Here is a 27,896-nt window from a genome sequence, read left to right on the forward strand (position 1 = left end):
AGGCCTCGGATTCAAACCCCAGCCACAAGCAGTACTTGTGTCAGTCCCAAGCCTAGATTAAGGAGGGTTGCAACAGGAAGGGAATCCAGCACAAAAACTGTAGCCAAATCAGCCAAAAGAGGAAAAACATAAGTACAAAAATCAACTATTTCAGTGGCATAAATGCCAGAAGTTGGCCAAACCAGTCAGGCCCTCTGGGCTTCACAACGCTGCCAAAAACAGATGCCACACTTGTTGGATTGGACAAACCGTTTCTTAGGTAATCCAGGCAGCATGTAGACATTTCCTCTTCCAAAGGAAACAACTTATGTGTAGCTGCATTCTGTCACCAATTGAGCTGGAGTATGGAGTAAATTCCAGGGACTCTGGTTATGTCAATATCTAACCACTTCAGTAGTCGATAGTGAAGAGTTTATTTTCAGCTGAGGCTTCATTTGTTTTCTTTCACGAGTCAAATAACAAGAGAATCTGCACAATCCTGCGCTGTTATCCAATGTATATGTATCTTCTGAAATCTCATTCTTCACACTCCTGATACATTTCCACATCGGTTCCACAACAGCCCTTTCTCCAATTCTTTCATTCTCTCTCTGAATGTGTTTCTGCAGACGTCTTCTCATTAACAAAGCGACCGGTTGAGAAAATAAAGCTTATTTTTTAGCAGTAACACCATCCTTAGTGTCAAATTGGTGAGGCAAAAGCAGCGCCTTCTGTGATTATTTAGTCTATATTATGAGAAATATTGACGTGAAACGCCATCACCTGGTTCAAATATGAGCTCCTGCCTCTGCCAGCGCTCCAATGAAAAAGAGCATGCCAGTTGAATGACGAACTCCCCATCGAGATGGTCCAATGACAGGGTTAGATTGACTTGAATGCCTTGGGGGGTTCATGTCTGGTCCTGTGTGTGCCAAGAACTAGGTAATGCCAGAGGTGGATGGATGTTGCATTGTGGCAGAATTGATGTTGTGCACTGGGTCAACACTGCAGTGTTGGATCGAGCAGCTCGGCATTGGGACTTTCTCCTAAAAGCGTGATCCCTGAGTGATCTCATCGCTAATGATAACTGACTCAACTCCAAACATGAGCAGGGTGAGAGATTAAAATGCTACAAGGCACCTACAGTGCAGCTACAGTAAACCAGGTCCATGATGTAATGTTTCTCAAAGGCAACAGGGCGAGGTCTAAACACATGAAAGTCCAGGGCCAATTGGAAACAGATTTGACCTGACAAGTGTGATTGTAGCCTGTTGTTTCAAGACAAGACCTGTGTGAGTGTGCGAGACGGAGAGCGAGAGAGAGATGCTGCTTGGGAGTTAGGTGGCGGGCCTCAAATTTCCTTTTACCATCCATGAAATCCACAAACACCACAGAGCCAGGGGAGTCTTAAGAGATGGAGATGAGCCTCGAGGTGCAGCTGATGAACGCGCGGGACCAGCCAAGCAACATAAAAAGAGAGATCCACGCAGCCATTGAAGTGAATTTAGAGCAGTTGTTTCTAATTAGGTCCGGCTCCTGGGATCAGCCCAGAAGATACGTTCCTCCTGAACGTCTCTGCTTTTATAAACAACCCTCCTCCGGAGCTTGAGCTGACTGGGGCCTCAGACCTCGCTCTCCATGCTTGCGTATGCCAAGAAGTCTACTAGGCCTCAATGCCTGATGTACTTTTAACTAATAATAATCATATCTGGGACATCTGTGGATAGCTTTTGGAAAAATCCTCCCAGTTAAGACCAAGTCACCTGAGTAGCACAGTGTCACACTGGACTTTGATCTAGTCTCAGTTTTGGTCATCTACCAAAGTTCTGTTGATTTTCATTCATTCATGAGAGTAACATTTATTATCATTACAACTATTATTGCTCTCCTGTTACAGCTCAAATTAACTTCAGCTGGAATGAGGTAGAAACTTAAAACAACAAATGATATGCATGTGCTTCCCTAGAAGCACGAACCTGATCGGTCAGATGATGGCGCCATAATTGAGGCTCAAAAACACAACTTTGGAGAGGCCACGCTCTCACAAGTCCAACTCGATGTGCTCTACAAGACTTTTTCTTGGCCCACGAAAGTCCGCTGTGATAGATCTTCCACCATTTAAAATTTTTGCTGTTAGCCGTTGACTTGAGTGTTACCAAAGTTTTTGCAGTTCATTTCTGGACCAAGCTTATTAAATTCTCCATAAAGCTTGCTGAAGTACTCAAGAGACGCACCAATAATTTTTGCTCGTGGTGGAGCTTAAGAGGATTATGGCCAGAAATCATCAACGGCTTGTCCAATCACCATAAATATGGGCATACAAGTGAATCCACTCAATGCTTTTATACCCAAACCAGAGGGGCTGCTACAACTACCACAATATCACTAATTTAATTTATTGATGTTGCTTATAACTTGATTGAGAAATTAACCTACAACTCTAATATTTACTCTTGTTTCTGTGGTGAAAAAAAGTTCATAATGTTTTTCTTTGGAGTTTCTGTTGAATACTGGATTATAGGTAAGTAGATCTAGTAATCTGATGGTTATATAGAGGACAGTCTTACTATTATATTTAGATATTCATCTCTTTTTTAAGTTCCAGCTATCTTAGCTGTTAAAAAGTTAGGCCACTCACTGCAGCAGGGCACAGCCATGCCAACACAGGGAGCTTGTGTGAAAACATCAACCAGTCCTGAGCAGAACAAAATCATTATCACCAGGGGCATGCCGAGGACATGGAGTTCCAGTCTATCTGCAGCAGGTTGTGAAACATCACCTGGGGCTAGCTGGTCAGCGCTGACTGAACTTTAGCATGCAAACACTTTCATTTAACACCTCATAAATATAACCAAACAAACCTAACAAACTTTGCACTAAACAAAGTAGTAACAAGGCGAGTGGGAAAACATCCAAAAGAAGCTTCAAAGTGGCGGTAAGATCCAAACCCATCCATCCAGTCAGGACTTTCACAATAAAATCAGAGCAGAAACAGATTGTGGACTGCAGTTGTACTCAAAAAGATTAAAGTCATAATTTTCTTGGCCAGATCACACACACCTGGAGAGGACAGACGATACTGAAACTGGAAACCAGAGATGCTGCATGTTAACTTGGTAACTGTGCAGGTTATTTGTTTTCCCACCTGTTGTCCCTCTTCCTCGCCTTTCTCTCATTCATCCCAGCTCTTTCACATCCACCTCAATCCTCTTCCCCCTCTTCATCAGGACTAATCAGCACCTCTCCCGTTGACAGGTTCACCCGTGCATTATCACCCCAAACGTCTTCTCAACTATTATCATCTTCTCCAGTAACCCAACAAAAACCTGCAGTTATGAATCTTAATACAGCGTGCCTTTGAAGCCAGTATCACAATGCATAGTTAAGTGAAACATCTTCATCCTTTCCCACCACACTTTGATCACTGAGTAGGAGTGAACTACAGAAACTGTTACAAGAACTCAGAAATTGGACAAGTCAAGAAGAGGACAGGCGAGTTTTGCAACCCTTTATGAATGACACTGCGCAACCTTTTTCTCTGCAATTTATGTGTTAGCTCTGTTATTCCAGATTACTTTGCTTTATAAAACTAAAGTTCTGAAGAGAAGAAGCCAAATGCAAAGCGTATCCTACTTCAGTTATAAATTAGCTTCAGTCTTCTTCTAAACGGGAAGATGAGAGAAGATATAGTGCATAACTCACGCTGACTGATCGGTGGAGGCTTGATGCAGCAGCAGGGTAATCCTGATCCAAGGGGGTGTCCTCACCCGGCCCTACTGCTGCTCCACATGCGCAGTCCCGACCGTGTATGTCTGTGTGTATTTGTATGTGTGTGTGTGTGTGTGTGTGTGTGTAGCAACTTGTTCTCTCCTCCCAGCAGTCTAAAGCACTCTTACAGGCTATTTATAATCTGGGTTTTTGTTTGCAGACTGGGTTGTTACCTCCAATCTCTTATCTTGAAGTCGTCTGATAGTAGTGAGGTCACTGGATAAGCGTGATTTCCACCAAATGAGCGTGCGGCAACTAGAATTGATGAGTTCCAGTGATTCATTGGCTTGGTAATCTTTCAGACTGGTTTAACCACCCTTTCATTACATCTGCCTGGATCTCAGACCATTTATTTTACCCCATTGTTGATATTTCAGGTTTCAATGATCGAGAAGGAGTCGGACTCTCCAGTCATACGTCTTTAGCCGCTGTTGTATGTTTGGTGGCCTTGTGATACATTTTAAGACCAGATACTACGTAGACATTCAAAGACTCAACTGTGTACTGTAGGTTAAAGTTGAGATTTTGAACCTTATTATGTATCACAGAAATACAGTGTTAGTAGATGCTGCTACTGTTTGACATTGACAGACAGAAGCGTAAATCTCAATAGAGCTATAAATAATACTTCTTCAGCCACTTGACAGTAAAATTCACCAACTGCTTCTGAATTTAAAAATATCAACATCTATAAATTTCACATCCATTATAGTTGATTGGGCTCATCTGTTCACTAACTTGACTCAGGTACCAAGAACCAGTTCCAGCTAAGATCGAGTACTGAAGTTTTGAAGGCACATGAATTTTGGTTCCACTTTTCAGCTCCTAACAACGACATACAGTGTTTCAGGATTAAATCCAATTGAAAATATTCCAGCCCACAAAAGTTGGAGGTATCTGCGAGGACCTGCTGTGCCAATATTGACGAACATGTCACGAATGAGAGGAGAGGGGAGAGGATCACGGTGGACCGCAGAAAGCAAGAGGATGAGGAAGTGGAAGAGGATGTACCTTCAATATGATGAAGCAACTTTATTTTGAAGGATTTTGTGTAAATGTAGTTTTAGTTTGCAATTTCTTGTCTTTCTCTATCCTTAAAGGAATGAGTAATGTCCCAAACTAAATGTCACCCATTTAAAAATGTTTATCAGAACGGCTTTAAGGGTTTTTTTTTTATTTCTGGTTGATATTTCAGCATTTGAATTAATCTTATTTTTGGAATTTTTATTTAATTGAGTTGATTAGCTCTCTAAAATATCCAGAGATACAAAGAGCAGCAAAAGGTCCATGCGATATTTCAGTTTTTCATTTGCACTAAATCGACTCAAATTCTATTGTCAATTTGTTGTGATGGGGAGTTGAATCTGGGAAAAAAAAAATTGATGATTTTAATTTAAAATGAATGGGTCTGAATGCAGAATGAATGTGGATTAAAAGTTTGATTGAATTTTTTATACTTTGTTTCAATTGAGCAATATTTGCTGTTTTGCAGAGATTTCATTTTTATGATATCAGAGAACTTTTGTCTGTATGATTATTGTTTTCGGTTGAAACTTTTTATTTCTGTTCCTTTTATTGCTCAGAATGAATGCAGCAGTATATTATGTCCATACTAGAAGCTGTACTTCCTGATGTTAAAATCTAAAGAAAAAAACACAGTGGGCAAAGAAGAAAGTGTTACTGAAAACAGGCATCTGAAAATCAACAGTTAGTAATAAAAAACAAAACAACTGGCTGCACACTAACTATATCATGCCTCAATTTTTTTTCTCCAATTGCCTCTAAATTTCATGGCTTTATCTGGAAAACTATTAGGAATGATTAGATCTGTTTCATGAAAGTCTGAATGCCCCAACCACTCTGCCAGGAGCAGAGCTCTGGTGCAGGACTACTGAGTCCTGGTGGAAAAATACTGAGTCTATAATGACCGGGCTCAGCCTATAAAATATGTGTATGTTTTTAAATGTGCCAAGGTTAATAAAACGCCGCAAATGTTATTGAGGACATGACCTCAGTATCCTCAGTGCTAAACTTCCTCCTTCTTCACTATCCTCAGCTAATTTTGTCATTTATAAGACTCGGCTGCTTTGATATCAAAATTTCCCTTTGGGATCAAAAGTGTCCATTACCTATTCCTCAATTTGTCTGTGTATATTCAATTGTTGTAAATAAAGATATCAACACCACCTTCTTGCCATGTCAAAACTTTCTCTCGAATAACTTGACTCTGTAGTTTGACAGACAGAGTGGATCATGGGAAAAGGGGCATTGCAGCGGGTTGGAAAGCATTAAGAGCTTACAGCGATGCCCCAGGGCAGGCTCACGTGATGCCTTGTAAGAGAGGGGCTAATATTTTACAGTGAGCTCTGTATTTACCAGAAGCTTGTATCATTCACCTCAGATCAAGACAAAAGTATCAAAACATTGGGAGGATGAGTGATGAACCTGCTTCTAAGTCAGTTGCAGCCGTGTGGAGCACAAAGAGAAACACACAAATGTCAAAGTCTGAGGGGTGGCGGGGGATGGCGAGGGGGTGGGGGGGCGGGGGTGAAACGTTGATTACATTACATTGACGTGAGGCATCTATAATGTGACACCAAAGAACCATTTGCCTATGAGCCACAGCCGTGACGTAATTCCATGATTGATAGCAATAAAATGTAAAAATCCTCTTTTGCAAAACATGAGAAGGCGAAGTCAGTCTGCTTGATTGATGCAATTGTTACAGAGTCTACTTAACAATCCTCTAAATTTAGATCTGATTTTGTATCCCTGTTCTGAGCCTGGAGTTCTGGCCTGCGACCCAGGCATTACCTCAGCCCACGGAGCTTTGAGTGAGTGCGGTGGGCTTGAAGACTGGGCAGAGAGAAGCTGCTGTCATCCAGTTGTAATAGCAACTAATGGTATGTTGAATCGAGCCCAGCATGGAGTGTAATGGCAAAAACTAGCACAACTGTTCACATCCAGATAATATACTATTTATGCTATTGTATTCTGCAGCCTAAAAACATGCTCATGTCTGTACCAGCCTTGTTCATATTCTGTAGGAAGGTGAGGATAAGTCAGAGGAGCCAAGTGGTCTGGGTTTCCTCAAAGCCTCTCTTTTGCCCACGTCTTTATTTTGTTAATTATTGTTCCTGGTGATGTGACTAAAGTACAGGACATCAGGTCTGCACTGGAAAGCTACGAGGGAGAGAGGAGAAAGAAAGGTTGAACTGTTGGATTTGAAACATCCTTTGGCCGACCAGGGTTGTGGTTAAAGTGCCATCGTGAGCCCTGAGCCTGCAGGCCAAAACTGTTACACAACTTTCTTCATCTAATTCATACATTTAATGCTTTAATTCAACAGTTATAGTTACAAAGTAGTTTATAAAACATGTAAAACATTTGAAATCTACAATAACATTCATTCATCTTTTACCACTTATCTCTTTCTGGGTCACGGGGGCTGCTGGAGCCGATCCCAGCTCACTCTGGGTGAGGGCGGGGTCATCCTGAACAGGTCACCAGTCCATCACAGGGCCAACACACAGAGACAGACAGAGACCAACAACCACTCACACTCAGACCTACGGACAGTTTAGAGTCACTAATTAACCCAAATATGATGTCTTTGGACGGTGAGAACATGCAAACTCTGCACAGAACCAAGCCCACGACTTTCTTGTTGCTGGGCAACAGCGCTAACCACTACGCCGCCGCGTTGCTCCTGGTTTAGATAATCTAGCTAAACTGTTAGCTCATTTACACGTTGTTTGCATTCCTACATCTCAGCAGTTCTTTATGTTGCAGTTTTATCCCAGCCAGTCAAAACGATGGCCAGAGCTATTTCAATGGGTTGTAATAAATCAGAATATTTCTGAAAGTCTCTGGCTTTGGACCCCTGACGTTCCTCCTCACATCCACTGAGCCACACTGCCTCCCACAAACTCGACCCAAACCCACTAACTAAACCCAGATGCCAGAGACTTTGCAGTGTATATTAATACTTTTAGCAGGGACTGAAAACGGCGCTCCAGCGGCAGGCAGAGAAAGGAGTAGGGGGGGGGGGGCATTCCTGAAAAATCCACACTCATCAACTATCAAAAAATATAGACACATCAAAGATTCGTAGGGAAAAAAAGATCTGTTGTTTTATGCTCTTCTGTTTGAGCCCAACTAAATCCAAAGGCTACACTGACTGTTGAGTTTCTCTTTCAGGACCCACCTGACTTCCACTGCATAGCAAGTAGCCCAACGCATGTTAATGCATGATATGTTCTCACAGCTCAATACAAAAATGCCTTTCATCCTCACTAGACTTTCACTGTATGCACAGGAGGATTATCCAATAACATGCACATGTTTCCAGGTTATAGCCGGTGTCATACACCAGGCCGTGAAATCAGATTTATGAGTGTGTAATCAGAGCATTGTCAACATCCATGATATTCAACACACAAGGTCTTGTTCTGCAAAGCAAACGAGTGTTGTTGTTTTTCACGTTTACGACATTTCACTCTTTAAATAGCTTGAAAGAATTCATAGTTAACATGTACAGTGAGCACGTGTTTGTGTTTCTGCACATTTGAGCACCTTCATTTGAGAATCGTGAGTTCCCGTGTGTGCGTGTTAGAGTGGGAGGGGGGGCTTTCAGGAAAGCAAGAACAAAATATTTTATCGTTTGAATAATTGCAAACCATTTGTTCATTCATTCATTCATTCATCTTCTACCGCTTATCTGTTTCCGGGTCATGGGGGGTGCAGAGCAAACATCCGCAAGTCCGTCACAGGGCCAACACACAGAGACACACAGAGACCAACAACCACTCACACTCATACTCAGACCTACGGACAATTTAGAGTCACCAGTTAACCCAAACATGATGTGTTTGGACGGTGGGAGGAAACCTACGCAGACACGGGGAGAACATGCCAACTCCAGACAGCAAGGCCCCAGGCTGGGAACCAGACCTGTTACCTTCTTATTGTGGGGAAACAAAGCTAACCACTACATCGCCGTGCTGCCCACCATTTGTTCATATGTTCCCAAAAACGACATGAATATTTTATAGCTTGCATAATGAGCATTCAAAATAGATTTCATCACGTTTATTGTCTGGAGTCATACAAGAAACAGAAGAGTCACAGCATGCTCCTTTACATCAGGCATGGCTTTCAAAATAAGCGCACTCTCATTTCCCATGAAACGGGGTGTTTGCTGTGATAGGGTGCAGGGAGAGGATTTCTGCTTGGTTATCTATCAACAACACAGGCAGTATTACTCACTTGAATGTCCCTGATAATGTGACATGGTCTTAGAAAATGATCAAATTACTAATAAATTAAATTTGTTGGGGATTCAAGAGACACAGTAAGTTGTTCAGTTTTCTAACATTCACTTGACCTTATGAAAGCAGATACAAGGCTCCATGGGAAATTGAAGGAGAAAGTGCCATGAACTCACTCACACACTATCAGACTTTTCGAGCCCATTTCCCAATGAAATATCTAAAATACGTAAAAGCACACAATTGATATTCACCAATTCCATAAATCCCAGGCCCCCAAAAAAACTCTTATCTTGATTTAAGATTGATTCTTGCCTTCAAAGCGTTGACATCAAACAGGGAGAATACAGGAATTCCTCCACTGAGCTTTCACCTGCATGTGTAAACAACATACAGCAGGGTCTTTAATACATCAAATTTAGTTTGATACATACTCTTTTTCAGCCAACATAAACACTACGCTGTTTCTTTTAAATTTAGAAGGACATCTTGGGACATCCAGCCAGGGTGTAGAGATTACAGAGAAAACTAATTTATGATTCCCATTTTGGTCTGACTTTAGTTTCAGGGTTGAGGAGAAACACTGCAAAGCCTCTGGTGTCAGGGCTTCAGGTGCTCGCAGTCACTGCTTTTTTTCACTGAACTGTCTTCAAACTCCTGAACAACAACCCAATACAATGACATAGTTTTAAACCTCTTTCAATCGAATTCATTATTAAGATGCATAAATGTATTACACTGTTACATACAGGTTTGATTAAATGCAAACGTGATGAATGTAAGCAGATCTACATTGATCTGCTGTGATGCCACTGTAACACACCTGCCCCCTTCTCTGGGACTGAACTGCACAGACACATCCATTAAAAAAAAAAAAAAAAACAGCAAAACCTCACAACACCAACAGGGAGCAGCTACCAGTTCACTGACTGAAGAGTTGACAACGCAGAGCAGAAGGGTCGGAGGGCCGCTCAGTCAAATATTCAAGGTGGTCAAAATGATCTGTTTCAGACCGTTTCTGATTGACAACTTTGTGGTAGCTGGAAGGATACTTTGAGTCACTTTAGTGACTTGTCGAATCTGCCAACGATGATTATGCACTTTGTTGCGTTGTAATATCTGGGAAAAAAATAATTTTTTTAAGCTTAGATTTAGATTCAAGTTTGGTGGTTTGGTGGTCTGAAAATTTGGATAACATTAGAAAAAAATAAAAATGATCATCTCAAGGAGTTAAATAACGTAGAACAAAAATCAAAGGTTCCAGGTCCAAACACCTTTCTGTGTGGAGTTCGCATGTTGTACCCGTACCTGCACCTACTACACCTTTAGTTTGTGACTCTGAAGTGCCGTTAAGCATGAATGGTTGTTTGTCTCTGTTTGATGGCCCTGTGATGGACTAGTGACCCGTCCAGGGTGTACCCCACCCTGCCACTGTCAGCCTGGATTATATCCAGTACCCCTCACAGGTAAGTGGTGCAGATAATGGTTGATGAATGATTTTGACCAAATAAAGATAAGACAAGATAAGAAGTTTATTCACTCCGATACAGCATGGTTTTTATCCAGCTCATTCCTCTCTGACAAGTCCACCCTCATTTTAAACCTTTTTAATGACAGTGACCATCTTAGCACTTTTGTATTGGACTGCATCACCTGTCCTGTACAGGTGTTCACCTTCAGGAGAAATGTTGGAAAAGGAACTTAAACATTATCTACTGTTTGTGTCACAGCCAGACTGATTGTACTGATTGTATAGATGTTGTCTGCGGTGTAATGAAATAAGACATCTGTCATCCACTGTCGGTGGATATTATCTCCTCCTGTGAATACACACACACATTCTGCACCTTTAGGACAAGCATGCGCCATCCAGTAGATTTTCAGTAAGTGGAGAAGGGTGAAGGAAATGATTCATCACTCCGAGTAAACTCTAAACAGCCTAATGACACGTGGCAATATAAAATGGAAAATTCAAATAAACACCAGTGGGCCTGTTTGGAGGCACTCCTGGTACAATAGCCCAAACATTGGGCATTTGAGTAATCATTACTAGTCATAACTCAGCACACTGGAGATGTTAAATAAACAGTATACTTCTGTAAGGCATATACAACAAGACCCAAATTTACTTTAGCCGTATCACAGGAATCTGAGAGCTAAAGGACACTCACCAGCCGTGCCAGAGACGGTATCTTTTAATGCCATGTCACATCTTTTCATCAACAATGCAGCCTCTCTGTTCACCTGTTGGAGCAGCTCTGTAGTCCTGAAAATCTCTCCGGCCTCTGTGCTGATTTGTGGCTGTTGCATGACATAACAAAAACCCAGTTTCAGCGTTCAGTCTGTACATACCCAGTCAGATCTGTAACGCGTGTGCTACAGAACATATTGTTTGACCATTTACCAGAACACTTGTTTTGCCAACTTTACCTCTGTGCTTTAGTTCAACTGCAGAAAAAAAAGGAGAAAACCATTTTCATTGCTACTCAACCGTGTGCTCGTTATAAAGCCAGGCATGATTTGTAAAACCACAAGCTGGGGAGCATCCTGGAACAATGTGGTTGTTGACTTCATAGGTGAAACCCTCGCTCTAATTGGCTTGTAATTTGGCTTGATGACATGGCTATTAGGAGGAGTTCTCTGAACCCGGCCAGGCCAACAGTCATGCAGCCCAGGTAAGGTGTCACCGCAGGGCTAAAACCCAGCGGGCCCTCAGTTAGGGCTGAAATTGAGGTTATTACATTTCTGGTATTCCCGAGTACAATTTAATGCAATTTAAAAGCGGAGGAAAAGGAATAATCACTTAATAAATAATGTTCTTAAAGCATTACAGAGCAGTTATACTTTGTGCTGTTGAACAGTAGTTTGCAACTAAAAAGGCCATAGTTTTTTGTTTTATTATGCAGCAAAACAAATGTCACATAATCCCCCACAAACATCAGCTCATCACCAGTACTTTTCACTTATTCAAAGCTTCCATTGGACCAAAAAAGAAAAATTTGGCTTCCCCTTCAGTCCCAGCCTCAGAGCTGAACATTTTCCAAATATGTCCAAAAAAGCTTTTTGCCTGGCTCATCTCTCTAATGGTAAAAATTTAGATAATTGTTCAAGGAGCAACTTTTTCTTCCAACATAATGAAATAAATTTCTTTATTTTGTAATTTATTGCAATTTGCATCCCATATTTTCTGTTATCTGAAGAAAGATCGGACTCCACATCCACATCATCAAATGCAGACTGATGTGAACCTCATTGTCAACAGTGATCCTCAGGTTGTAACCAGAGACGAACTCAAGGACCCAAAAGCAGAAGACCGACTCAAGATAGAAGTTAAAAAAAGGCAAAAAAATTTGAAATTTACCAGAAATATGAAAGGCAGGATTCCACAGACAGGGACAGAGGTCTGGAGCAGAGTCCAGTGCAGTGGCTGGGGTAGGCAGAAGCAAAAATGAGGTCTAGTCAAAAACAATCTGAATAAGAGGAATCACAGTAAAACCATGACAAAACAGTAGGAGGCTGGAACATCACTCACCATTGGTAGTCAGAACAATGAGTTGACAAGTGGAGCAGTGGACCATATAATGTAGAGCTGATGAGGTGATGTCAAATAGGCATGAAGCTGAATTCCTCCAGCAGCACAGATTGAAAGAGAGACAGACAGACACACAACGGAGGGGGAAAGAGAGGGGAGACACCAAAGAATGGGGCTGTGGCCGATGCCCTGACATTTTATTATGAATAAGCTTTTGCAGCTTGGACAGTTTTGAGGAACTGGAGAAACATTTCTGAAGAAGTTGAATCATCCTTAATTTTGTTGGCAAAGTGCATGACCGCAATCATAAAGCTGCACCAGTGTTAGTCTCAAATTTTTAGCAAAGAAGCAACAAATTGAGAGAAAATCCTAAACTCTTCTTTATCTGTTAATCCAGCACATGACTAGTAGAGTGTTTCTGGTCACCTGATAAAGGTAAGTCAGACATTCTCTTTGGTTTTACCAACCTCAACATCCACATGTGGAAATTTAGATGTTAAATGATCTGCTGTGTACGCTCTGTCTTTAGAATTGAGGGGTTTCTTCTCTTATTAACATGTATCTATAAATATGTGGGAAAATATGAGAATAAAACCAGACAGAAAAATTTTGTGCCAGACACATAAACAATAACTGTTGCTAGAAACCTCTGTAACCCAAGGAAAGGTTGTTTGGGTGTTTTTTATAGGCTCAAACAACCCACTTCAAATAATTATCTAAATTTTTTATGTACATTTTTAAATTTGTGTTTAAAAAACTTAAGCCAAAAGGGTTAGAATTTAAATAAGCAAAGGGTTTTTAAATTACAATGAAACCGAAGCTTATTCCCTGTCATGTACATTAATCGTGTCACTTTAATGTCAGTTGACAGGAGGAAAAATCCCATGTCACATTTTCCTTCATGCTTCCATGGCTTTCTGCCACAGTGAAGCTCAACTGGCTCTGTTTTGGTGACATCATCTTCTACCAGACTCTTCTTCTGTGGTGGTTGAACGGTTTATCGCAGTGTGTCCAGCTCCACGGCTGCTCTGTGGAAATGTCACAGCATCTGTATGTGTGAATGTGTGTTAGGGGGTTGCCTTTATTACGATGTCAGTAAGTGGCAGAGAAGCCCAGAGAAAGTAAGGAGAGAGAAGGCAATGAAGAGTTTTTGTTTTTTTTTTTAGACGTTAGAGTTATCTTTTGAATAAGTGAGACAATTTGGTAACATTAGGTAATGAGTTAACGTAAACCTGCGTGGATTAGTTGTCAATGAATGGCTGCTAAGCTTTTAGTCTCTCTAATGGTAAAAAAAAATTGGTAAAGGTTCAAGGATCAACTTTTTCTTCCTGCTTTCTTCCTTCTGCTTCCTTTCTTTTTTTTGTAGTTAATTGCGGTTTGCATCCCACATTAAAGCGTCTGATTCGGAGAATAAAACCCATGATGTGTTTATGGCGAATATCCAATGATGATGTCTATAGTTAATGTTGGAACAGATAACCTCAAACATTACTGTGCTGCTTATAATTAGGTCACATTTTAATCTATTTTAGCCAGTTGGTGTAAGAGTGCTAACTTGCTCAATGCTGCCAAGGTATGCTAACATCATCATCAACAGCAACATGGCACAGACGTGTAAGATGGATTTATTGTAGCGTCCTATACCTCAGTTACACTAATGCAGCCATATACATAGGCTCCATAAAAGTACAAAATAAAATAGCAGGTTGACTCCTCTGCCATCCACTGTGTGGACAAGATCTCTGCAGACCAGATCTCTCCTGATATGCAAACATCACGGCAGTCAGTGAGAAGGCCCAGCAGGGACTACACTTCCTACAGTAATGGTGCTCAGGAAAAGCCATCTAGATAATATGCTGCTGGAGACCTTCTGCAGACGCTGCATTGAGAGCTGCTGACATGCTGCGTCTCAGTGTGGTAAGCCTGTCACACTGAAGCAGACGGGAGGAGATTGCAATGGGTGGTCAAGGTAGCCCAGAAAATTGCAAGCTGCCCTCTCCCCACTTTGGATGACCTCTCAAGAGAAACAAGAAGAAAGAAACGAGAAACATTAGCAAGGGCAGTTCACACCTGAGCCCCCATCTGTGTGGAAGGCATGACAGGTGCATCAAGACCAGGACTTATAGACTCAACAACACTTTCATCCCCACAGCCAACACATTGTTGAATGCTAAAATGCATAACCCACCTCCCTATAGGAAAAAACACTTTTTTCTCTTAGTTTATTGGTTGCAAATGCATTTGATATGCATTTTTTAATTGTCTTTTGAGTGTGTCATATGTTGTTGGCTGAATGAGACATGTTAGGTGGTTTGGCAATGGCAGGTGAAGCTTTTAATATTGTACTTTGTGTAATGACAACAATTTCAATTAAATTTAAATAGCGTAATATCGTGTTTATCCTGAGACTGAACAAGACACCGAACAAGCTATAAAGTAAATACTGAGGCTACTTTTTGTGCTGGCTGTACTTCTGAGTACAAGCTGTTGCATTTGTTTTTCTGAAACCATAGCCTATGTTATACATGTATGACCAAAGCTCAGCGTCATGCACAATTATTTTAGGGGACAGATTTCCACGAAAAGCTAGGGTCTAGAATTATTTAAGCAAGCCAGGTTATTTAAGGAAGACGCTTTTAAGAGGTGGCTTGGCCTATCTATCCCAGCTACACCACACACTCAGAGTGGGGATCCTCTGCTTTCCTCATTGAATGATCAAGTGTCCTAAGAGTCACTTCACCTGAGCTCTGATCTTCTGTAGGAACTGGGACAGAGGAGAGTATACAACAATCACTAGTGAAAAGAAGCTAATACAAAGATGCAATGCACATCATGAAGTTGATCCTAAGGAGGGCTTGGAGACTATTTAATAAATTATGTTGGCTGAGCACTGATAGACCTATTTCTTGTTCACAGTGGAAATAACTTTACCGGGTTCCGATGAATACCATCTGCTTTACGGCAGCCGAGCAACTAATGAATGACAGGCCACATCAGAGTCGACCCCGGGTCGCTGTGGAAATGTGGTAATGGATCTTTTGTTTTAATGGGTGCAGCCAAAATGTTAAGCTAACAAATGTCTTTATGTTTGCGCTCCAAGGTGATTCCTGTAGTGTTATCATGGGGACATGCAACATGCGACTGGCTTCAAACTGCTCCAAGTTACAGCTGACATGAGATTTTGACATAAAGAATTTGAAAATCCCAGCTCCAAATATTGACAAAGCACTGCTGGATGAAAATGCACTACACTTTGCATTTTCTGTCATAATTTTTGGGAGGTTTTCGGAAAATTTCTCTGCTGGAGGTGTTATGTCCTCAGATCGCCATATTTCAGGAACGCCTTTATCAAATTTTGCACAAATCTTCAGCAGTGTGCTAAAGGACGATTGTCCTTAAACAGATATTCACACATTAATTCTGGCACAAATATCTAATAAGATGACTAATGATCAAGACTTCATCTTCAAAAGGTCAAAGGTCAACTTTATTGTACCATCATTATGCTCTTGAAAAACACATCTGATCATTATTCAAGGTTGGAACTGGATGTGAGCATGTTTCCCAAAACTTGCCAAACTGGTGCATGAAAGTATAATGAGGTGGTGATTCTGGTTATTATAACATCACAAATTAAAACTGCTTCAGTTGTAAACATGTATTAAATATATGCTCGTAGTTTCTACCATTTTCTCTAAATTGTGAAACTAGTTGTGGGAGGTCACCTTTAAAGTTTGATGCTGTTCACACCATCAGTCCAACATATGGCTAAGAATCCTTTTGAAAACAAGTTTCATACATACTAGAGCTTCTATTAGTCCTTGATAATATGTGTGCAAAAACCTTACATTTATGTCATTCTGCTGGTCCCCTGACAGCCATTACTAACCCAATATCCTGTTTCAGAGTGAGCAAACCTCCAGCGTGTTGCTTTTGGCCCCTCACCAAATCACAAAAATATGAAAATTACCCATCCACTCATGGCCGGCAGCTCTTTAAAAGCCATCAGTGTTCTTTCTGACAAATCTCCACGCGTCTCCGAGGCCAGACCTGAACGGCAGAATTCAGCGCTGCCCAACACCACCACCAACCACAGAGCCGCTCACTCCCCCTCTCTCCCTGTCCCCTCTCACTATCCCTCCCTGGAAGACTAAATTAACCAGGGTTTTTTTGAGTTATTTGTAAGGCCGCACAATTCAACGACCACGAGGAGGCCTGGCGATTATAGCTGTGCAGAAAGCCCAGATAAACAGAATCAGCTTCCTCTCGCCTTGTTATCAGTTTTCTCATACACTCACTGGCCTGCGCTTTACCCCAATGTGTCAGATCCCTCTGGAGTGTTGGGCTCAGAAATAGCTCGACATGTTGTCTCTGAGTGTTGCTGTCCTTCAGAGGTTAGTAGTATGTATTTCTTTCATTCGAGAAGTCTCCAAACGTGTAAACTCAGAGCTGCATAATAATATGTTGTCACTGGAGTTCAATCAGGCTTTCAGACAGGCAGCATTGCCTCACATTTGACAAAGACAAGAAAACATAGCAAGAGGTCAAGTGAAGCAGCCAAAGATATGAATAGTTCTCAGTCTTGTTTTACACCCTCACTCAGGCTGAGTCAAGTATGATTAATGCTGCTGCTCCTGATGCAAAGTGAACAAATGAATCAAGCTCCAGCCACAGTGAGAAGGAAAATCATCATTCAGAAGCACTCAGGATTACTGGCATTCCCCAGAGGCTGAGGTATTCATCGGATTCCTCAAACACATTCATGCATAACCAGCGTCAGGTGTCAGGTGCTGCCTTCGGCCCTGCCAGCGCCAGGTTAGGATGGTTCGGGCTTTCAGGCTGGGCAGTGTCAACGGTTTGAGCAGCAACTGGCATCGCACCAGGACCCGGGCTTTCTCTGAAACAGATGCTTGCCTTTATGAATTGTGGCATATCCTCAACTCTAGACTTTGCGTCACATTGCTTGGTTAGCCAGCTTTGCCAGGAATGACTTGGAACCAATGTATAAGAGCGATCCAGCTACACTACTCATGCAATTTGAAATGTATGTGTGTATGCGTCTACGCTGCACATTGACTCTGCTGAGGGCAACCGGATGCAAAATGAATCACATTTTCTACCTCCACTTGTGGTCTCCATGCGGTTTACAGTGTGTTCCAGTTCTCGACTGCTGGTCAGTGAAATGACTTCCTTTGAAATCAAATAGGCCCAGTTTGCGCCATGTGTTTAACTCTCATCACTGCTGGTTTTCCTTGGCATTTCATCGTCACATGTATGAGGTCATTGTCAGGCACACAGACATGAAACTTCTGTTTATTGTGTGTGTGCGTCTGTGCGTCTGCGTGTGTTTGAGGTTTTGGATGTATGTGTCAAACGGACCTGTCGGTGTGTTATACTGCAGCCCCCTCCTGTGGTAATACTACAGTAAGTGCCTTAAAGTGTGGCTCACACACATAATGCGAGTGTGTTAACATTTTTCCACCCCAAAGACAGATTGTGCTTTTGGTCCGTGGCTCTGAACTTTTCGAATGAATGCAGCTAAAATTTTAAACTGACACATGACTTTGTGTTGCTGGGCGACAAGATGACTGCTGTTTTAGCATCTTAAACAACACAAATCCAAAATGTTTCCCAGCATTAGTCATACAGTTTGGTGTAATGGTCATCCATTCATCAGCGTTAGTTCTATGCCGGATACGTTGGATTTCACATTATAACCAGTATGATAGCATGCACATATGCACACGCTCAAGAGACCACAACAAAATGGAGACACGCTGTGGTTAATATTAACAAAGAATATTTTTGCTAAACTCAATCAGACCAGATTAAATTTTCCAAGTGTAAGGTCTGGAAGTCAGTAACTCGGATGTGACTAAACATGAGGATTAAACAATGATAACATGAGAATGCCTGTGGAGAGGAGCAGATAGAGGTTGGTCTGATGACTACCCTGGAGCAATCGACTGCTGCCACAAAGACAGACCCCAAACCCCTCGAAGATGCCAGGAGTCATCACAGATGCTCACAAAGTAGTATAACAGCAACCTCTTCCCATGACAAACTGGTAGCTTTCAGTCCGTTAAAGATTGAGCTCTTGTTTTTTTAAACGTGAGAGTCCTCCCAACAGTCACACATCTGAATGATGTCTGAGTGGATGTGGGTTCGGACTCCTGGGATGTCAGACATTAGTTTGGTGAAGAGAGCTGATACAGTAGAGAATCCAGGGTTTTCGAAACGCCACATAGCATCCTGGCATCTTAAATATTACAATGCCATTTCATCAACCCTGGGTTTCAAAGACTTCATTTTCATTTCCAACCACAATGTAACATCCTTGCAATTCCCAGGGAATGCAACAAAAATGTCATTTAACTAAAGCTCTCAATTAAGTTATGTAAGCATTATCAACAAAATGTACTTTAAATATAAAAAGCTATTAGCTTTCCCATTCGGTCTGTGTTTAACTCTCATCGCTGCTGGTTTTACTTGGCATTATATCACCACATGTATGAGGTCATTGTCTGGCTGTGCAGTAAAATGGTCCCTGTCACTTTTGCATGCGATGGTTTTGGCTTAATATCAATGCTGCATGAATGTGTATGCTGCATTTCACTGTTGTAGATGTTTGATGTTGAGCTAAATTAAACTACTTTATATGATGCCTGTGAAGTTCAGTGAGACAGAATATTAAGTAGGCACATGCTCTTTGCAGCTCTTTCTTATTCAATCACAACCTGAAACAGCCAGTCACATGTAAGCATCTCTCTCTCAATATGGCAGCCCACCACCACTTGGACTGCTCTCCATGCTGATGGACTTTGTGCTGCCAAACAGTTTACAACTGATCCAAGAGGTTTTTTTCAATAGCTTATTTTACGTCAGGAATTTTTCTCAACCTACAAAGGAACAATGGTTCCTTCAGTTTATCACAAACATGCAAATGTAAATGTAATTCCACCACAGATGAGTAAGTGAACATGTAATACATAACTGACTCACCGTTTTGTTGATACTTGGCCATGTTCTGGTCTGTGAACATGGTTCAGGTTCAATTTAGAGAAACAAGGATGTGTGGACAGATCGTTTCTGACAAGTACCAACTGAATTTAGTCCAGCTCTGCTCTCTCACTCTGGTGCTGTTACACATCTGAAAGCAATAAAACAGGGAGAAGAGAGGGACTGGTGCATTGTAGATGGTGAAAGAAGAATTTTAACAAGTTAATAAATACCTTTTTATACTGTACCTGTTTACAAGGGTTTATGTGAAGCTGAAACTGGGTAAATCTACAGCGTTTGATGGAAAAAGTGAACTGATGCACCAGAGAAGAGGGGGGAGTGTCATTACCATAAAGTTAAAATACCTCCAGGGACATTTATTCAGTCTACACTGATTATTCTGATATTATAATCCATATTCATGCTTTGACTTTGAACTAACATGGACACAGATGTTAGGAAGGCATGCTACATGACCAGAGGACAGCTGTGTTATTGATAATCATGGTCTGATGTCTCCAAGGAACCTTCTGTCCTTGGTAAAGAACACAGCATTCCTACCCTAAAAATGGATAACCTATTTTCTTACCCAAAAACAATATATTAATGAGACTTTAATAACTACAAGTCTTCTTCGCTACAAAGTTTTACCAAATGGAAGTCTCACAGGAGCATTGCCTTATTCAAGATCTTTACTGACCCTTGTTGGAGACAGGAATACACTACAACACTTGCATCTCAGGAGATTGTTCTCACACAGGTCAAAACCAAATGTCAGAGAATAATCATCTGCAGGGGGAAAAGAATTATAGTACACTTCATTCTCCTGCATTCATTCTTTAGTGATTTTTCCTTAACAACAAGACTTTAAATGAACTTGTTTGTGTTATACAAAGAGGGCTCTGGGTTCACTTATGACACACCCAGCATATTATAAAAGTCTCTTTATGATATTCTCTATTAATGGGTCACAGATGCTGTTAGTGTTCGTTGTAGTGGAGGTATGAGTTTGTGTTTGTGCTTTTACCAGGTACAAGAGTTCACAGATTGCAAAATGCTGGCTAACTGGTGTCAGGCTGGACTAAACGAGCCCAGAGCCACTCGCTCCCATTCCCTCCCTTTCTCCTTTTTAAGGTTCCATGTTGAAAGCTGATCATGAGAAAAAGGCGTCCTGTATAAAACAGCATTAAACAGACAGGTGTGTGAGCCCCCTCCCTCATTTTATCTCAGTTTCTGTCATTTCTCTGATTTTATACAGAGCGCTTCAGACTGAATTAAAATCCTGTTGTGACAGCATTTTTTATCCTGTATAGCACCTGTACCATCCTAACCTAAGGAATAGTTTGGTGTCTGTCCTGTTATAGGTATCAGTTCAGAGAGGAACAGCCACTGCCTGAATGTTGGAAACCTTTATGGTGTGGATTCACACATGTCCTGAAAATCAAAGATTAAATCATCACAAAGATGCTGAAGCCTCTGTGTAAATGGTCCCTGTCACTGTGTACTCTTGTATTGTAAGAAACAGCTATTTGCTAAACATATTCAGACAATAGTGAGCTGTGGTCAGTTTAGAAAAACTTAAGACATTTCAGTTGTTGCATGAGGACAAATCTGCAGATAAAGCCGTGTTTATCTAATACCAAAGACCTGTAGTGTCCACTGACAATATGCAATAAAACTGAATGAGTCCAAAGGAGAGGGTGGGCTGTATAGACTCAGCCCAAGGCTAAGAAAAAGTGTTGGAGACCAGTCGCTTACTAAAGGATGAATCCACCTCAGACGGTGGTGCTACACTTAGTGCCACTAATGAGGATTTCTTTCTGCACTGGAACACTGATCACCTACATCTTTTAAATCTCTGACATGAAAGAAGAACTATAATATGAATAACAAAGGGATTTGTTGTCCTTAATAGTAAGCCTTTACTATTAATCATGAGCATCATGTTCACACATGATGAGTATTGAGCCATGTTCTGCTCTAACAGTCTAATTTTCTTCTTCCTAACTGATCTAAAGATTGTGACATTCCTGGTTAATGTATCCAGCATTCAGCCACCCAGCTCGCTGCAGCAGCAGCAGCAGCAGCAGCTCTGCTTTGATCGTGAGAAGGAGAGCCCGTCTGATGGTCCTCTGAATTCTGTTATCTTAATCTTCAAAGTCAGTCAGAGGAACCTCCTCAGTTGCTGCTGCTGGACAGTCTGAGTGACTCACACCCTCTGCTCTGCACAAACATGCACATTGATTCACACACCTCTTTGGAGATCTGTCACCACCTCCATGGGACAGAGGATGCTAAAGAAAACTTTTGATGTCATGTGTCTGATAATCCTGTTTCTCATCCAACTTCAGAATACAGAGCAGACCGCACACACTTTGTTTCTGCTGCAGCTGAATTGTGTATGTGGAGGTAAACATGTGGTTTGATGAGTTTTCACAAGGAAAAAGCGTCACGGACCGCTGCTTTCAAGGTGCATTAGGTTTTCTGGGAAACTTATTTTTCCCAATGTGATGATGGCTTAGAACCACCACTGTAACAGAGGCCTCTGAAGCCTCAGATCCGGCTGAAACCTGCTCCAGTGAACAGGATCACTGAGATAACTAAAACTAGAAACTCCTCAAACCTGGAGTATGACATTGAAAGACTTTTTTCTTCAAGGTGATCAAGATAACCAGTTCTTGCAGACCTCTGACGTGTCTGAAGGACAGTAGAGACACCTTGTGGTCACCTCTGGAAATCACATACTTCCACCAGCTCCTCCTGGATCATCTTCACACTGCAATACATCACAGCGAAACACCAAAATATCTTGTGGAATCATATCCACTCAACCCATGATGAAGATAATGATGATGTTTTTTGGGAGGAGAACCTCCTGTTACCACAGCATGTGACAAATTAATACAAATATTAGCCAGAATAATGATGATGCTTATCATAATTTAACCCGGCAGGGGGCAGCTGTAGCAGCCCCCCAGTAATATTCAAAGACATTTAAAATCATCCGCTTTAATCATAATTTGTTTCTGAAATGGGTTTTTTTTTTAAATCGTGCACACCACAGATGAAAACGTTAATCTTCATTAAATCAATTAATATGAGAATATTTTCTGAAGTTTTGAGCCTCTCTCCAATTAAAAATAAGTTTTGTTTTGTTTTTTTTTTTTACATCAGTTGTACATTAAAGCACCACTGTGCACAATAATGTGTTTCCCTGTGCTCACCTTAAATCTCAGTTGAACTGACGCTTTTTAGCACCCAAGAACACCACAGCATCACTGTGGGGGCTGCTCTGTGTTTTTACCAGATCTGCACGGCACTAATCTTCTGTTGCTTCAAAAACTGAAACTCTCTCCTTTGTGCCCTAGTTAAAGAAAAAAAAAAACACAGAAAAGGAAATGGAGTGGAAATGGGGGGATGAGCAAGACGGTTCCCCTGTTCCTGTTGTCATCTGATCATCAAACATCTGATGCCCACTTATTAATGTGCAGTCAAAGAAAGCCCAGCTGATCCCGAACAGGGCTGTGATCCCAAGATTCTCTTTAAAACTCGTCACTCTTGGTCCACTGCCTCCCAACCAGCTGAGTCCTCCGCATGAAGATGAAGATGACTGTCTTCATTCTGTTCTGTAACAAAGACAGTGGAGACGTGACAGCACATTAACATAGAATTCAGAGTTTGATGTTGACTCCTGCCCAGAAGTCTCTCTGATGTCCCTGGAACTGAGTTTCCCTCTTTAATTCACCCCCTGTCCTTCAGGCTCCCTTCCCACTGGGCTTTTAGAAGCTGCATTTCAGATATATACATATTTTAATTACTGTTCACCTGCTCTTGTTTTTTCTGAAGACACCCTCCCCACACCACTCTGCTTTGATGTTAGCTGCCATTTTGATAAATGCTTTAATAAAAAAGAACAAAAAAAAAAAACAAACACCTAAATTCCCTCAAATCTTGAGTGTTTTTTGCCGTTGGCATGATATCAGAATCTGCTGTGCTCTAACTTGTACTTTTCCCCCTGTTTCTCTTTATCAGAGTCCTTCAGGGGTCTAGTCTTCTTGATATTTTCCATTTACATTCGACAGCTGTGGCAAATCCTGCATTGACATAATACTGATTTACATGGCTATGCCAACAATATGAAACTGTATGTTGACTCTTTGTTAATTATAACCTTCCTTCATGAAATGAAGAACTGGAGGTGCATTAACTTCCTGCAATTGAATGAATCCTTATCCAAAACTATTCTGATTTGTGTTGCAAACTTGTGTTGTGTTGCTACTTTCTCTAGGTGATATATGTAAGTAATATCAGGTTGTTGTGTTCATCAGCATCTCTGTAAAGGTTGCTCATTTTTTTTTTATCTCCTTCAAACTGGACTACTGCAGCCTCTTTCAGCAGGTGAATCATCCAAGGGCCACAGCTGACACAAAACACAGTTGCCACGCTCTTAGCCATCTGAAGAAGTGACCACATCACCTCGAACCTGGCTGGCCTTCACCATCTTCAGACTTTATTGTTGTTGGGTTTTTTTTTTTTTAATAACCTTGCTATGAATCTGATTGCTGCCTGAGATGCAGTGTTTGCAGAGGTGACACTAACTCAGTGTCCTCTGTGTCTGTTGAAAACTCACCTTTATATAAAGGCTTTTTCTAAATCGATGCTTTTAATTTTTTTAATTTATAGTAGATTCTTGTTTCAAATGTTTTACATGTGTTATTAAATACTTTGTAACTATAACTATTTAATTAAATGTAAGAATTAGACGTATGATGGTTAACGTTGTGTAACAGTTTTGGCCTGCAGGCTCAGAGCTCAGGATGGCACTTAGGGACAAAGGGATGGTCCAGATCCAGATCCAGATCCAGGTCCTGGCCCTGGTCCTGGTCCTGGGTCAGCTCAAGGTCACTCGTGTCCCCTTAACAACGGGCTGATTAATGCAAACACTGCGTTGCTATGGAAGCCGAGACACAATCGGCTCCCTGCATTGTCCGGGACTGAACGGGGACAGCAGAGCGCCCTGCGGACATGGAGGACTCACCTGCCGAGGACAGACGGCTGGACTTCATCGGGGACTGCGTGCTGAGGACTCTGAAGCTCAAACAGGACAAATGGCAGAAGTGCGCGTCCAGCGAGGAGAACCGGCAGGTGCTGCAGGACTTCCTGGACGGAGCCGAGGCCGGGACTCTGCTTGTGTCAGTGACCGCGGCCGGACCGCTGCAGGCCGGGCTGCTGCAGACCGCCTCCGCCGCCTCCGCCTCCGCGACCAAGGCGGTCTACTTTATGAAGCGGAGCAGGGCAGCGCTCAGTGCCGAGGCGATGAGAGACCAGCTGGTGGTCGGGGACTTGTCCTGCGCTCCGCTGGGCCAGGTCTCTGCTCTGGTTGAGGAGGTGAGAGTTCTGATTCATGTAGATCTGCAGAGCTCAGTGTCCCATCAATGACTGGCAGCTCGTTGTGGTGACAGTGGTGGGTCTGTCTCATGCCTGGACACATTTGTTGGGCTAGTGTTTGTGTTGATTTTCACCTGACTGCAGCCGTTGTGGAGGATGGTAGAGTACACAGGAGACAAGAGTCAACCTCCCACCACACACACACTGTTCTCACTATTAGCCTGCAGTTTGCAGCAGGGTGGTGATTGTATGCTGGGGGAGGGCCAGCAACTCACAGGTAGACTTTTTAACACCTCCCATACAGATTATTGGTTCCCCTTTATAACTAATTATTCATACACCATGGATGCATCATTTATGTGCATTGTGGGTAATAAATGGGACACTGATTTAAATCTAAATAAGAATAAGCTTTATTGGCAAAGGATTTTTGTGCAAACAAGGAAATCTTTGTTTAAGCTTTTCTTTCAAGATGCAGGAGTAAACACATAAGTATAACATTAAATTTAACTTAAAATAGAATGGTCAACTAAAGATTGAAAACGAAAACATTCACAAATATGTATATCTAACTGAACTTGTTTGCAAGACTAAAATAAAAAGACTGAAAATGTAAATGAGAGCTTAAAGATTGGACATTATAATTTTGGCTCTTAGGCATCTTAGTCTCAAAAACTAAAATGCCACAAACTAATTTCCATGCAATGGCATGATGACATTACTATTACTGCATAAAAAACATTGAAGTTTCATTTAACAGTTGAAACGCTCATTCCAAAGCAAATGTTGGTCTATACTGAAAAACTCTTATTGCTTTAAACTTTCCCAGGTTGTGGCCCCTCTCCTGTCTAACAACAGGAACCACACTGAATGGCCCAATGTGCTGTCTCAAGACATCAGGCACCACATCCACTCGCTCAAGACCAATGTGTTTGTGGTCTCGGGCCAAGTCCAAGGCAAGACTCTGCTGCCACTCCCAGCAGGCTCTGAGAGAGTGGAAGAGGTCACCCCAAAGACAGGCCAAAGGTAAACAAACACAAGGTTCATTTGTGCATTTGTACATTTTAAAACAGTTAACTTATGAAACATTGCAGGGGGGAAATGGTGGACAAAAGCATCGTCCACTCCTTGGAGACAGCAGTGATTGAGTGGAGCCATCAGATCCGTGGCGTCTTGAAGAAAGACTCTTCCGAGGCCCTGCTGGAGGGAAAGAGTCCCACACCTCACACAGAGCTGCACTTCTGGAAGAACAGGTCAGCAGCTCTGCTATTACAGGCACTAAGTGTCCACAGGCAACTCCTGAGAAACACTTGTTCCATTGTTGTGACGGTGTGGAAATAACACATGTCCCCGCAGGAACTCAAAGTTGAATGGTTTTTTGCGTTTGATGCCGGTGCTACTAATTATTGGATTTTCAGGACACCTGTGCTTTCAAGGGAAAAAAAGTAATTTAAAGCTGAGTACTCTCTCCTTAAAAAACAAAAAGGAGCTAAATAATCTCTTATGCAGCTAATATCTTCTGCTATGTGTTTCTCCTTTGCATAAATGTTTCAAAAGCTTGTTTGCTTGCTATCTGTTGTCTGTTCACATAGCTGCACAGATTGGGGCGGAGAGGCCCTTGACAGTTCAATCTTAACCTGGCTGGATTGTGTAGAGCTTCAGTTCAGTTTTACTTTATCGTCACATCCAAATACAAACTTTAGCAGAGATGGAGGTGAAATACTGTGGCACACAAATCATTCATAGAATAAGATAAAAACTTTTGTAAAATAAATAAAAAAGCCATATAAAATAAAGATATTAATAAATAAAATTACAAGTATACCAAAGTATGGTGCAGAGACAGACAACACATTTTTAGCGGCAGCTCATATAAAATCAGATTAGTTTTAGAGAATAACTGAATATTAACTCTGTGTAAAAAAGCATGAGGAACTGTTGTGTAGCCAACTGTAGAAATGGTCACTGATTGATAAGGATGAAAACTGGAAAGATTTCACATCACAACACTACAGATTCACAACAGTTACACAATGAACCTCAAATTACAAAACAAAAAGTGCTTGTTCAAAATGTACAAAACCTGCTTCTTCTCACATTAAGGATTAAATAGCATTAATACGGATCGCTATTTCATGTAACTTATATGAAAATCATTAATTCCCACTGCCATCAGACTCCTTAACTACAGTATTAGAAAACAAGCTTCCAAACAGCAGAATTTCCCTGTGGGGGTTAGTAAAGGAATTCTAATGCCAATATGTCACAGTCATCTTTTGGTCCTCCATCTTTGTCTCTACTTGAAGATATGCAGATTTGAAGTGTATCCATTCCCAGTTAAAATCCTCTAAGGTGAATAAGATGGCGATGCTTTTGGATGCCGTGGAGAGCAGTTACTTCCCTGCTTTCACGAACATACAACAGGAAGTTCTGGCAGGTAATTAACTAAACCTCTTATGTGACAAAATAGAGGATAATGTTGCTGTCTGTAGCTGTGGCAAGCATCTGGTTGTTGACTATAGTAGCCTCAAGATGGTTTGTCATCATCAACCTTTTGAAACATGGCATTTCTTCTTTGATCAGCTTTGGAGGAGGCGAGAGACAATTACATCTACCTGCAGCCGCTGCAGCGGCTGTTTGAGGACATGGAGAACGTGGACTTTCCTGATGTCAGGGCTCAAATCAGCCCTTTGATGCACACAGTGTGCCTGGTGTGGGCAAACTCCAGATACTACAACACTCCAGCACGTCTCATTGTTCTCTTGCAGGAGACCTGCAACCTCCTCATACAGCAGGTGAGCAGCATCAGTTTCTCGTCTCTGTTGCTAAGTAGTTATTCTCCACGACTCATGTCAGAGGTTACCTGTCATTGTGAAGCCGATGAGCTGTCCTGTGATTTTTTTTTTCTTGCAATTTCGCTCAGTGAAGTTTAAGTATCTGTGGATGGATCATTTTTCTTT

At 41.6% G+C, this 27,896-nt stretch overlaps 1 protein-coding gene across 1 annotated transcript in view; it reads left to right on the plus strand.

Moving 5' to 3' along the window:
* The first annotated feature begins 24,573 nt into the window (after nucleotides 1-24,573).
* Nucleotides 24,574-27,896, plus strand: part of dnah9 (dynein, axonemal, heavy chain 9) — a 122,622-nt gene continuing 119,299 nt past the window's right edge. Inside the window, exons 1-5 of the mRNA XM_029528408.1 lie at nucleotides 24,574-24,936; nucleotides 25,766-25,962; nucleotides 26,031-26,189; nucleotides 27,243-27,373; nucleotides 27,520-27,731. Of these exons, the coding sequence (XP_029384268.1) occupies nucleotides 24,574-24,936; nucleotides 25,766-25,962; nucleotides 26,031-26,189; nucleotides 27,243-27,373; nucleotides 27,520-27,731 (1,062 nt within the window). The remainder of the gene's footprint in view (nucleotides 24,937-25,765; nucleotides 25,963-26,030; nucleotides 26,190-27,242; nucleotides 27,374-27,519; nucleotides 27,732-27,896) is intronic.

This window comes from Echeneis naucrates, chromosome 19 (genome assembly GCF_900963305.1).
Source record: "Echeneis naucrates chromosome 19, fEcheNa1.1, whole genome shotgun sequence".
Classification (NCBI taxonomy): domain Eukaryota; kingdom Metazoa; phylum Chordata; class Actinopteri; order Carangiformes; family Echeneidae; genus Echeneis; species Echeneis naucrates.